Here is a 14498-nt window from a genome sequence, read left to right on the forward strand (position 1 = left end):
ATTGATTTAATCTAATTTCAATACCTTAACGATGTCCGAATTAGATGAAATTTTGTATAGATGATCTTGAATAGCATACCTAAATATTGAATCACTTATGCTAAAAAAATTTGACCGAAAAGTGTGCCAAAATTGGAACTTCACTCTGAAATTCCAGAGTGAACCTTCATTCTGAAATTACATAGTGAAGTTCCAATTTTGGCACACTTTTCGGTCAAATGTTTTCACCATAAGTGATTCAATATTTAGATATGCTATTCAAGATCATCTCTATAAAGTTTCATCCAATTTGACAATGATTTGAGCTTTCAAAATTGAGATTTACACGAACGGTTCACGTTGAACAGTTTTAATTCATTCATTGATTTAATCTAATTTCGATACCTTAACGATGTCCGAATTAAATGAAATTTTGTAGAGATGATCTTGAATAACATACCTAAATATTGAATCGCTTATACTGAAAAAATTTGACCGAAAAGTGTGCAAAAATTGGAACTTCACTCTGAAACTTCAGAGTGAACCTTCATTGTAGATAGGTACTGTATGTATGTATATATATATATATATAAGACTACGGCCAATGGCCCATTTTGCATTAGTAACCACATTAGTCAACTAGACGTCTCACGTCTATACCCAAATCTCCATCCTCGAAAACCTAAAATGCCTCTATCTTCTGCAAATTCCCCTAAAGCCTTCTAATCCCTACTCCTCCACGGCTCCACGGCTCCACGGCTCCAGCTCCTCTACCCGCGCCAGTGCCGCCGTCCTCATCCCGTGCTCTTGCTCCATCTCAGTGATGTCGTTGTATAGCTCCGGAGGTGGACTCGGTCCCTGAATCCCTGATCCGCCACGCTGAGCCACTCCCGAACTGGAATCAATGTAATTGGCCTTTTCCATCTCGAGGAAAAAGGTTCAGTTTGCATCTTTCCATTAGAAGTATTGGTTAATTGGTCTGATCTTGTAATCAATTTGCGTCAGTTCCAATACTTTAACATCGTACTCATTGTGCATTAGTTTTGTTGGAAACGTAGTGAGTTGATTGAAGTAATTAAATTTTAGCTAAATTTTATCAATTTGCTTTGCAGTTCATTGTTTGGTTTAGAGATAAGGAAATCATGCTTCATTTTTTGAATCAAAGATGACATCTCCTTGTGAGCTGATGAAGACCATTTTTTGTATCAAATGCTGCTTCAGGTCTTTGTTTATTGTAGATTCAGTGGCGTACTGAGGCAGTAGAATATTTAGTTTAAAGTAGATAGTGAGAAATTGAGAATGCATTGACCAAAAAAAAAAGAAATTGAGAAAGTGAGTTGGGTGAATGTGGGATTTGTAGGTTTTTGTATAGTTCTTCCAGCTCTCATATTCTCAAATATTACATCTCTGTTATCTTAATTCAGACAATTCTCAACTCTCAAGTTTTCTTTTGAAAATAAGTATTCAGAATGTTTCTTTACATTTTTGTTCAAAATTGAGTTCTCAGGTGTCTTAGAATTTTGATTACATATGAATTAAGCAAAAGCCCGCCCTGCCTTATTAAATCAATAAAAAATCAAAGCCTGATCCAACCCGATGCTACCATAAGCCCTAAAATTTAGGACATGACTTGGCCTTGCTCGGCCTTGATGACCCCTACACACTATATATATATATAGAAATCATACTAAAATAAAATTGCGGCCAAAGATTCTATCAAAGAATCCTTAAATATTTGCTAACATATTCCTTTAAAAAACAACAACTAAGCAAAGTCACATGCAGTGGCGGACCTATTCAAGAGGCAACTAAGCCCAGACGAAATTCTTACTGGTTTTTATAATTGCATGTGCTTGTATTATGCTGGAAGTGTCAGTTGAGTTGGCTGAGGATGTCTCCCACCTAGGTGATCCAAGTTGGAATTTAACCACATGCACTCCTTCTCCTTCTTCCTTTTTTCCCACAATTTCTTCTTTATCTCTCTGTTTTTTTTCCCAACAATTGGTCTCTCTTATGAAAATAGGGTTTAATGACACGAATTGTATAATCATACAATGAAAATTGAACGATCATGGTTTGTCTCATCTCTCATGCACTCTTACTTGTGTATAAATGGTACTTAAAAAAAATTGGACCGCTAAAAAAACACATAAATTAGCCTATCCTATATTTTGATCTGGGATCCGCCTCTGGTCCCATGGGTGATTCTGGCTTTTATCATCAAGTTGATTGTGTTATTTAATGCTCTAGTCACTTTCTCCCAGTTGGAAAATCGAAGAGATACCATAGTCATGGGCAGTTGGGCAATATGATCTATAATTGTTCTACTAAATGGTAGGGGTGTAAATGAGCCGAGCTGAGTTGAATAATAGATTGTTCATGATTTGTTTGTTTTCATTCGATCGAGTTTGAGCTGGGTTAAAATTTGATTTTTGTGTTTTATGTTCAACTTCGGCTTAGCTTGAAAAAGCTCGAGCTGGGTTCGGGCCGGCTCATTTTATTAGATGAGGTCGAACTCAAATTAAGCCGCCTTGAATTATATGAAACTAAAATTTAAAAATTTAAAAATTAAAAAGAAAATTTAAATCTAATGTCATAGTCACACAATTTTTTTTATATTTGTAATAAATTAAAAATAACAAATCAAACTCGTTATTAAACTTAAAGTATTAACTAATTAATCTAGAAATAAGCCTTTTAGCGATTTCGAACTAACATTATATTTTTAATATTATTTCTTATATAAAAATTATGTTTTATATATACTATAAAAATTAATAAGTCAAGATTAATTAATAAACGAGCCAAGCTTTTAACAAACCCGAACTAGCTCGCGAGCTAAATGAGTCGAACGAGCCGAATACTTATTGTTCAAGCTCGGCTCATTTTCAAGGTCGAACTTAATATTGAGCTCAAACTCGGCTTATTTGATTTTACAAGCTCGAGCCGAACGGGCTAAAAGCAAGCCGAGTACGAGTCAAACACGAACGGTTCGAGTCTGCTTACAGCTCTACTAAATGCTCGAAGTACAGGATTATGTCCCATTTGATGCTAGTTTTTCATTCATTAAACGTGCCTAACGGGAGATATGTTCGGCTCTACTAAATGCTCGGAGTACAGGAATATGTCCCATTTGATGCTAGCTTTTCATTCATTAAACGTGCCTAACGGGAGATATGTTCGGATAAAACTTATCTGGAGTTTTGTTCAAAATCGTGGACAAAAGTACTACCACAAAAAGATGAGCTAGAAGCCCAATACATTTTTTTAGGACGTTGGAGGCTTGGAGCCATTATTCACGCTTTTACTAACTACCCACAATGCCTCTCGGAGGTTACCTCAAGGTCCACTTAACAGACTAAAAACAAAAGGAGCTGAAATTTGCACTAGTTTTTACAAACCAAACTCCTTAACTGGTGGAATACCTAATTTGCCCTTGCCTTGTTTTATATTCCTCAGGTCTCTCGTTCGGTAGTTCCTTCTTCTGAGTTTCTTCGATGGAGCTCCTTCTTCTGAGTTGTGTCCTTGCCCCCTTTCCATGGCATCTCTTATTGAGATTAACAAATGGTTGATAATTAAAAAAAGCACGATCTCACCATTCACAGAATAGGTTATGGTATTATTTAATTACAACGTATGATTTTCATTAGTTAGCTGGAATCTTAACGAGGATGTATACTGGGGGAGGAGAGAAGATGGTAATCGCGTGGGTGCCAAATTGTGAGAATCTATCAGATGAAGCCTTAATTCTGCCTGCAGAGCGGAGATGTTGATAAAACCTCACATGGGGCTAATTCCGGAGCTCGATCGTGAGATCGGAACTTCAACCAAACCCCGAACCTTAGATCTCTGAAATTTGCCGGAATTTAACCTCGGCGTCGGAGATGCCATTGAATTAGGAGTTTACTCAATTTAGCATAATCATAGGAAGACAGATCACCATTTTGGGTTTTTAATTTTATCGTCCTTCAATCATTTCCTCTATAACCCATGTTTAGTTCCCTCTCTACCTTCGAATCATCTTACTACTCATGGGAGGGTGAAGACGGCTAAGAAACTAAAGAAAGCCGATCCAGAGAATTTTTCATGGGGGTAATTCCGGAAATAAAAGTACTACTGTGGAAATCGGAGTGCAGTTTGCAAAAGTGGGAGTGTAAATTTCACTTCCCAAAACAAAAATGTTTCCATCACAGTCCTACGTACGTACATGATTTTTCCGCATGATTTTGTTTAGGTGTCATGTCCAATTGAAGTGTAAAGGAAATATAATCCAAGAGCATGGTTGATGAAAACATTTTTGTTTCAAGTCTCGGTAAGTGGACTATACATCCACGGCTACTACGTACCACGGCTATCAAAGCAATGATAGCCATGGTCAGAGCATCAAGATACCCCTCTGCGGCTCTGCCAAAGGAATTTGAAATAACATGAACATTTGTGACCGATCTGACGTAAAAGATCATCACAACGTTGTACTGTAATTTGATTAGTTTGCTCGCGATCAGCAATTACGTACTGCTGTGAATAATCAAATAAATTGTATAATGTTGCTTCTTTTCATGTACTTTCAATGGTTTTGACCTTTTGCTAAAAAAATATGGCTGGAATAGGAAAATAGATATTAGTAGAGCTTCAAATGTGCATCGGCTGTTGACGGTATTACTCACTCAATACATGGAACTTCATTTATCTATATTGATTTCCAAACGGGGTATCAGAAAACAAGTTGGAGATTGAGATCGATGCACAAATGAATACATTCAGGTCGAAATGAGTGATACAATACATAATGCATATGCAAACCACCATTTATTCTTGGGGAATATCGAATATTGCATAATACGTACATATCTTACTCTAAAGCTTGTTCGCCTTGTAGTGATGTTGTCGATCCTAGGGATCAAGGATATTCCATTAGTGAGCTGAAGCGGGCAACTGGAACACAGACAAGATCAGAAGCCCTGGGAACTGTTAATCCTGGTCCTTCTTCCATTTCAAGAACCTTATCATTACTTGTATTATTGCATTGTGTTCCAGTAACTTTGAAATCAAAACACTGAATCATAACTGCAAGCTGGGTCGGTAGCATTTTCATGGTTAACGGCAAGCCAGGACACATCCTCCTTCCAGTGCCAAATGGAAGTAATTGGAAATGTTGACCTTTAATATCTACTTCGTTTGTGAGGCTCCCGTCGAGTTGTAAAAACCTTTCAGGTTTAAACTCCAATGGGTTCTCCCAGTTCTTAGGATCCCTTCCCATAGCCCAAATGTTCACAAATAACAATGTCTTTTCTGGAAAGATATAGTTGTCGAGCTTGCATTCTTCTGTGCATATTCTAGGAACTAAAGGCAAGGGTGGGTGCAGCCTTAATGTTTCTTTTAGGATGGCTTGGATGTAAGGAAGATTTGGAAGATCCCATTCTCCGACTAATCTTCCTGTTTCAACTGCTCGATCTATCTCTTCTCTTGCTCTCTTGAGCACCTCTGGGTGATTGATGACCTCTGCTAGCGCCCATTCCATTGTAATGGACGTCGTGTCAATGCTAGCCGTAAACAGATCCTGAAATTAAAGAAATGTTATGTTATATTTGTACGTACGTGCATGTTTGATATATAGTTCAATCTCTAAAATATTCATGAACTGTGAAAAAACACGAGGGTTTAGGCCTTTAGGGTTCGATGATGAAGAAAATGAGAATTACATACCGTAATGAGACCCTTAACATGATTTCTTGTAAACTCGACCTCCGAATTCTCATTAGAGCTCTTACACTCCTCTTCCATGTCAAGAATTACGTCAAGAAAGCCCTTGACATCCTTTTCTTCAGCACTAGCACTGTTGTCTCCATGAAGTTTCATCTTCCTCAACTCTTGACGTTCAGCAATAATCTCCTCCACCAAATTATCAAACTTTTTATGTGTGGCATCGATTCTCTTTTGGAATCCCTGCAAATCGAACTTCTTCCAAATCCCATTAAAATCACTAAAGTTGAACTCTCCAAATATCTTAGTAGCCTCTCGGACCACCACCCTGAACCTCGCTGCTCGCGAAGCACTTGAATATTTCCCCAGCATCATCTTCCCCATAATGTTGTGGCCGACCTTTGGTAGCTCTTCACTGAAGTTGACAGGTTCACACACCTCTGCTTTCTTGGCCAACATTCTAAAAACCCTCACGTACTCTTGGTTTCGAATTGAAAGAAACTTGTCCACACTTAGGCTGCTGAGGAGCTCGTTGGTGCTGAGCTTCCTAACGAACTTCCAATACGGGCCGTGGGATGCAAATGCAAACGAAGCATTGTAGGTCATGCTTGCAGCTGCGATATTAGCAGTTCGGTTCATGAAGGAGAGCTCGTGTGTTTTGAGGAACTCTTTTGCCAACTCCGGTGACGTAACCACAACGCATGGGACCGAGCCGAGGCGGAGAGAGAAAATAGGACCTAAGCGTAGGTAGAGGTCGTGGAATGAACGGTGGATGAGGGGGTTGAGGAGGTGGAAATGCCCGATGATGGGCAAGGCTAATGGGCTCGGAGGAAGGCGGTGGTTCACACGGAAGTGTCTCGAGATTAAGAATGCCAAAACAAGGAAGACGATGAATAGGACTAACTCGATTGCCATGGCCAGCTAGCTAGGAGTCGATCGTGATTGACGAGCGAGATAGTAGCTGTAGGGATGGTTTGGTATATGGTATTCATCATCGCTATTTAAAGACCAAAACGATGTGGAGCGACGACCTAAATTATTGTAGTACGTGTATAATATTCAATCGTGCACAATTAAGCAAAGCACAAATGAGTTTACAGCCTCTAACTAATGGAAAATGACAATTTGACACTAATTTGGGGCCTCTTTCACCAAACTAATGACAACTCTTAAAAATTGCCCAAATCAACACAAGCTAAACAAATTATTGCCCAAATAATACAAAAGATTTTACTCTTTTAATTTTGAGGCTTTTTTGCCCTTACCGCTTGTATATTTAGGGAGAAAGAAACTTGATGAGATATAACACTTTGCTGGAACCTCATTAAACTCTGGTCACCGATCGCCGGACTCTGGCCACTGGTCGCCGGTCAGTGGGCTATATTACTGACCCCTAGTAATGTTCAACAATGAATTAATTGGACACATCCTCCTTCCAGTGCCAAATGGAAGTAATTGGAAATGTTGACCTTTAATATCTACTTCGTTTGTGAGGCTCCCGTCGAGTTGTAAAAACCTTTCAGGTTTAAACTCCAATGGGTTCTCCCAGTTCTTAGGATCCCTTCCCATAGCCCAAATGTTCACAAATAACAATGTCTTTTCTGGAAAGATATAGTTTAATTTCATTTCTCAACATTTCTAAATAGAGTTTAATGAAACAGAGAAGAGAAAGGGAAAGAACATAGGAAAGGGAGGAGAGAACGACAGTAGGAGAGAAGAGAAGCAAAATATCTTGTCAGTTATCCTTTAACGCACTAACTTTGTTGTTCGATTCCATAAATTACAATAAATGATCATGATTAGCAGTCAATCACACCCAATTGCTTTGCTAATTACCTTACATAAAAAAAAAAATTCTGTTGATGAGCAGTGCTAACTAAGATAAGCAGAGACTGAATGGTGATTATGTATGTTTTGCTTCATTTCGCAGGTCTAACTCATACATTGCACTCTTCGCCTGAATCTATGGCCCGCACGAAACATGTGTGGAGTAGGCCTCATCATTTAGCCCGCAGACCCGAAAAGCCTGCAGAGACCGACGGGCTTTTACCCGGCCCGGTCCGCGAGAAAGCCCGCTTACGTGGGTAGAGGGCCGGGCTTAAATTAGAGGTGTGAAACCCGGCCAGAGCCGTGGGTCCGGCCCGCCAAAAACCCGCAAGACCCGTGAGGCCCGGCCCGCCAAAATTCCGCAAGGCCCGGCCCGTAAAAACCCGTCAAATAATAAAATATTATACATACATATTTTGTTTGGTTTAGAATAAAACTATTACATTATGAAGCAACTATATTAAGGAAACTTCTCGGGATCGACCGACACCAGTCGATATGATCGGTATATATATTTAGTGACCCTGTAAAAATTTCATCCAATTCGGAACTCGTTTTACCGTCGGAATTTCCGGTAAACCGAAAACAACATTAATATGTCATAAGGTAAGATCCATTACCAAAATGCGAACACCAAAAGTCGTTTGCATATCTGAAATCACCTAATTTTTGTCACCGATTGTGTGCAGTCGCATCAAGGAAATCCATTTGGCCAAGCCCCGGTCAATGAGGATTTTAATATGTCGAAACGCATTTTTCTTTGTTGACCGTAGGTACAGACGGTCAAATAATATCCAAAACTGACGAAATTTTTACGGGTTCCCTAAATATATATACCGATCAAATCTACTGGTGTCGATCGACCATATTTCGAACTAGAGTTATTGATCGCCGAAGCGTCTACTAATATATCATAACTTTTATATTAGGTTTATATTAAAACTATCGCATTATGAAGCGACTATATGAAAGAAACTTGTCGGGATCGATCAACACCAGCCGATGTGATTGGTATATATATTTAGTGACCCTGTAAAAATTTAATCTAATTCGGACTTCGTTTACCTGTTGGAATTTTTGGTAAATCGAAAACACCACTAATATGCCCTAAGGGAGGACCTATTACAAATATGTGAATGCTGAAATCCGTTTGCATATATGAAATCACCTAATTTTTATTACTTATCATGCGCGGTCGAACTTAAGAAATCTATTTGGCAAGACCCGGTCAATGGGGTTTAAATATGTCAAAATGCCTCTTTTTTAGTTGACCGTTGGTACGAACGGTCAAACCATGTCCAAAACGAACGAAATTTTTACGGGTTCCCTAAATATATATACCGATCACACATACTGGTGTCGATCGACCATATTTTGAATTGGAGCTGTCGATCGCCGAAGTGTCTACTAATGTATTATAACTTTTATATTAGGTTTATAATAAAACTATCACATTATGAAGTGACTATATGAAGGAAACTTATCGGAATCGATCGACACTAGCCGATGTGATTGGTATATATATTTAGTGACCCTGTAAAAATTTAATCCAATTCAGACTTCGTTTAACTGTCGGAATTTTCGGTAAATCGAAAACACCACTAATATGCCATAAGAGAGGATCTATTACAAATATGCGAATGCCGAAAGCCGTTTGCATATATGAAATCACCTATTTTTTGTTACCTATTGTGCGCGGTTGAACTGAAAAAATCTATTTGGCAAAACCCCGGTTAATGGGGTTTAAATATGTCAAAACGCCTCTTTTTAGTTGACCGTTGGTACAAACGGTCAAATTATGTCCAAAACGAACGAAATTTTTACGGGTTCCCTAAATATATATACCGATCACATCTACTAGTGTCGATCGACCATATTTTGAATTGGAGTTGTCGATCGCCGAAGTGTCCTCTAATGTATTATAACCTTTATATTAGGTTTATAATAAAACGATCACATTATGAAGTGACTATATGAAGGAAAATTATTGGAATCGATCGACACCAGCCGATTTGATTGGTATATATATTTAGTGATCCTGTAAAAATTTCATCCAATTCGACTTCGTTTAACCGTCGGAATTTCCGTAAACCAAAAACAATACTAATATGCCCTAAGGGGCGACCAATTACCAAGATGCGAATGTAGAAATTTATTTACAGATTTGAAATTACCTAATTTTTGTCACCGATCGTGCGTGGTCGTAACGAGAAAACCATTTGGCAAAGCCCCGTTCAATGAGGTTTTATTTTGTGAAAATGCCTATTTTTTTGTTGACCTAAAATTCCGACGGTTAAACGAAGTCCGAATTGGATGAAATTTTTACACGGTCCCTAAATATATATATCAATCACATCTATTAGTGTCGATCGACAATATTTCGAAACTAGAATTTATTTGTGACTTTTGTTTTAGAATGTTTTCTAATAATTATTTTATTGTTTCGAACACTTAAATTAGAGTATTATATTATATTTCTAATACAAACCCGTAAGGCCCGGCCGTAAAAGCCCGCAAGGCCCGCCTTAAGTGGGCGGGTTTGGATCTTCGTATTTTTGTAAATATCCGGCCCGGTCCGGCCCGTCCCGCCACTTATTTAAATTTATTAAGGCTCGGCCCGTTGACGAGCCCTAATTTGGAGGTAGAAAATTTTATTTATCATTTGTTTTAGTATAAACTTTAAACGCGCTTCCATATGCGCGTGCTGAAAGTCTAGTCATTCATAATGCATAATCTATAGTTATTTTACATAGAGATGTACTTATACAACAAATCAGAAAGGAACTACTCTCTACCTCTTGATTTCAGCTTTTAGAGTAATGTTATTAACCCTTGCCCTTTTTGCTAGAATTTAGAAGAAGATCAGTACTATTACTATTAAATTCCAATACAAATACATACCAATTCACAAACCAAGCCGTCGACGTTAGCTTTCCAACCAAATCCAAAACCGATGCATTCCTGACTCAAAACCTGAAATGAACAAAACTCACATGTGAACAAAGCTCTCTTATTTGATGTTGACTTTATCATGAGTCAAAGCTCTGACGTGTAGCCGGATGACGCCAATAGAGATAGTGGACTGAGAGAACCGAGCCGAAAAGCTAAACGGTGTCGTCGGTAGATCTGAGATGGTTTATGTCGTTTCCCTCTCCCTCTTGTCGATGAATCTGATATGGTCGCCGTTGTCCAACGCCGAGTAGTATGGACTCGAGGCGGCGACATCGTTAGATGGATGCTGGCAACATCACAGACATCACGTCATATTCGTCAGTGACGGCCTGGTTCAGAGAGTGAGAGAAAGGAAGAGGAGGATCGGAGGAGAGAGAGAGAGAGCTGCGATCGAAATTTCGGGATGTAAACCTCGTCGGGCGTTAGCATCAGAGTTTAGATTCGTCGGGGTCGGGTGAGAGGAGAGAGAGAGAGAGAGAGAGAGAGAGAGAGAGAGAGAGAGTGGTGTGAGATTTAAAGTTTTTTTTTAAAAGAGAGGTCAGGAGATGAGATTGAGAAGAAAAAGGGCTAGGTAGTAATGTAAATTTGAGTAAATGGTCAAACAATTGCGGGAGAATTTACCCTATTCTTAGACGAATTTGGTCTCTGAGCAATGGAATCAGTGATTGCATTTGGAGCTGGGCTCCCCATGAAGCAAATGGCGCTGCTCACCGAGCTGCCACACTTGCCGATGAGACTGTGGGTCTGAAAAGATGGGTTAACCGACCACCACGGCCTCTTTTTTCTGTGTTGAGAAATGATGGTATGCCAACTCCGCCGATGACATGATTTATTGTTAGAGTTTCATTTTTACTTTTGTTCTTACAGGGATTGATCTCAATCACTAGTCTACTTATCCTAGTTGAGATCTTTACCCTTATTGTTTGTATTTTGTGAGTCCTAGGTTTTCTGGGTTCAGTTTAGGCTTTTGCCTTAATGAAGTTTCTTCATTATTCAAAAACAAAAAAATCATGCACAAATGATCGTTTACTAAAGTGTATAGTAATCGACTACTAGAGCAAGTAGCCCAGGTCCAGGGCCTGAAAAGAAATAGGGGCTTTTTTATATTTACATATAAAATTTCAATAAAAACTAATAAAAATTGATATGTAGTTAATTATTAGGTTCAAAATTAACTCTTTCTTAACATATTCTTCAATTATTTATTGAAATAATTTAATAGGTCTTCCATTACCAGATTTTATGAGCTCAAATTATGATTAAATATATTATTTTTTTCATCTTTATACATCTAAAATGATATTTGACTCTTGAAATAATAAATTTGGTATGAAATGATAAATTACATTGCGTTATGAATGTGAGGGTACTGTCTTGAATTTTATTTAATTAGTTAATAATTTTTAAATTTATATTTTTTTATATTTTTCATCTGGAGCCTTGATAAACACAAGGCCGACCCTCAATGCACTAATGAGTTTACTAATCGATGATAGAATTATTAAGCATCATTAATATAGAACTCAAGAAAGAGAGAATAATACAACAACCTAATTCACTACGACGTAAATTTGAACTAAGCTAAGAACTAAAGTAAAGACATAAACTTTAACTAGGGAACTTATTACACCCAACCCTAACATAAACTCAAAAAACAAAATATTCACTAGAGCTAAAATAAAATTCTTGCGTGACCAACTTGCTTATTGAGATACCCATGGACCACCCTACGCAGAGGAGGCCTCTTATAGCACTAAAAATCCTAATTAAAGGCTACTGCCCAAAACTAAGATAATATGCCGTAATAACTGAAAAACAAAAACAAAACATAAGAAGGCCTAGGCCCAAGCCCAGACCCGAACAGCACCGGGTCCAACCCAAGAACAAGACTGAGCCATGACGCAACCGCTCGTCGACTACCAAGCCTTCCAATCAACCACCACCTACCAATTGCAAACTCGCCCTCCCCACCAACATGTTGCCCAGAAAAACTGAGTTAACATGACGCCGACAAGAGCAGTCAAACCACTCTAAACCCGGATCCAACCATCCGATCACAACCCCGATCTCGTCGCTGTCGGAACCGAGCCGCACCACGTGAAAGCTGCTTCCCCGACAACCACGAAACGCCAACCACCACCCAACACCACAACTCCACCCCTCTAACCCACCTCCCAAAGGAGACAGCTACGTCAACAACCCACAACTCTTATGCTGATGGAACCCCTCTTCTCCTGACACAAGGTCGTAGGTAGTCCCGTCCGACGACGTTGCCATAAGGGACCTTCCCCGGACAAGAAGACTCGTTTACCCTGGCGACGCACTCTCTACTAATAACTCTCTTTTAATTGAAAATTTCTATTTTATTTGTTATTGTTGGAAATTCAGTAATTTAGGTACTGCTAAATAGATGAAGCATATCGGAGAAGGTACAATTAATCATTGTACAACAACCAGTATGTGGACGTCGACCTAGAGAATGACAGACTAATATAATAATCGTCGTGAGCTACTATTTTTGTTCTTTTAATTAAACTGCATATATATATATATATATATATATAAACTTGATGTAGTAGTACTACTAGTTACACTCGTTCGGAAGCTACAACTAATTATCGTTGAATGTGTCAAAACATTTGATTAATTAAGATGCGACTCAAGATTGAAACTTAGAAATATATAAACTTTCATTAAGGGATCCATTTTTTGTGTCTTTTAAAAATATGTCACTTGATCAACTTCTCAATCACATTTCAACATCTTTACCGTTTAACATTTAGAGTCTAATGTGTAGATTATCTCTGTAAAATTTCAGGCAAATGGAGGTGTTTAAGACATTTAAAACTGAGATTTAAACTTATAAGTATGAACAATTCAGGTTTGACAGATTTGGTGTGTTAATTGTTTTTATAACGAAGTTTGATACCTTAACGATCACAATTTTGGCTGAAATTTTACAAAATAATTTACACATTAGACCCTAAAAGTTGAATAGTGTAGATGTGAAAAATGCAATCGAAAAATTGGTTAACAAGGTATCCCTTTAAAATACCCAAAAAATTGATCCAGCATTGGAATGGGGCTAAATAAATAAATAAATATATATATATATATATATCCACATACAAAGTTACAAACTCTATATAGTCACCCGCCGGCTGGCATAAGTGTTCGTGTTTTCTAGGATTTTTGATGTGTAGAGTTGGCGAACTTTCTAAATGGCGGGTAGTGATGATGTGTAGGCGTGCCAGTACTTGCATACGATGATGTTGGTACATGTGATACACTGTCTTGACTTCTAATCTAACAATTGTAATGAGATTGAGGACTTTGCTCGCCTTGGTCCACTGTGTAAGTCGCCTGGATAGCCAAGGCTTCTTTCGCGTTTTCTAGCAAAAGTCACGATTCGAAACTCAAGTTACAGAGGTCGTGATTGAGTAGAGCTTCAAATAGGTCATTGGTGGTCGCTAAGGATGAGAGATCTTTAGTTGTTTCGGGTGCTTTCGCTAAGGACGAGAGGTCTTTAGCTGAGGATGCTTGGTCGCTGGGTTTGCTTGATGGGTCTTTGATAGCAGATATTAGTTTGTATGTTGAGAGTTGTGTGTTCTTCTGTGCTCTTCGTCCTTTTATATAGTGATCACATTATGATTTTAGCGATTCTTTCGTCTTCAATGATTATAGATTTTCTTGCCCATAGAGAATCGATTCTGAATCGAGTAAGGATTCCTTACTCGTTATGGAAGGTCTTCAACCCGGCGAACGAGATCCTCGCGCAAATGAGATTCCAAATATCCTACAAAATAAAGTAAAGATATTTTAGACCGCAAGTATCGGCCTCTTGGGCTAATTGCTTAGAAGTTAACCTTTGGTTAAATTGAGCTCAAACAATAAGCATCTTACTAACTCGATTGCCATGGCTAGCTAGGAGTCGATCCTGATTGGTGAGCAAGATTAAGTGAATGATTCTTAATAGCAGTAAGGACGTAAGGTTTGGTGTGGTGTTCGTCTTCGCTATTTAACGACCAAAACGTTAT

At 38.4% G+C, this 14498-nt stretch overlaps 2 protein-coding genes across 5 annotated transcripts in view; both read right to left on the reverse strand.

Annotated features, from left to right (window-relative positions):
* LOC126795990 (double-stranded RNA-binding protein 1-like) overlaps positions 1-14498 on the reverse strand; it is a 126646-nt gene that overhangs the window by 34011 nt on the left and 78137 nt on the right. The window lies entirely within an intron of this gene.
* Positions 4872-6597, reverse strand: LOC126795989 (licodione synthase-like). The gene is made up of 2 exons (XM_050522724.1): positions 5686-6597; positions 4872-5539 (listed from the first exon to the last, which is right to left on the reverse strand). Exons 1-2 carry the CDS (start codon positions 6595-6597, stop codon positions 4880-4882), a joined length of 1572 nt encoding a protein of 523 aa, XP_050378681.1. The 3' UTR covers positions 4872-4879.

This window comes from Argentina anserina, chromosome 5, assembly GCF_933775445.1.
Source record: "Argentina anserina chromosome 5, drPotAnse1.1, whole genome shotgun sequence".
Taxonomy (NCBI): domain Eukaryota; kingdom Viridiplantae; phylum Streptophyta; class Magnoliopsida; order Rosales; family Rosaceae; genus Argentina; species Argentina anserina.

Excerpts from the sequence above, each read along its gene's own strand:
- LOC126795989 (XM_050522724.1), bottom strand. The coding sequence starts at position 6,597 with ATGGCAATCGAGTTAGTCCTATTCATCGTCTTCCTTGTTTTGGCATTC. Across the intron at positions 5,540-5,685 it reads ATGTTAAGGGTCTCATTACG|GATCTGTTTACGGCTAGCAT; the intron begins GTATGTAATTCT and ends CTTTAATTTCAG.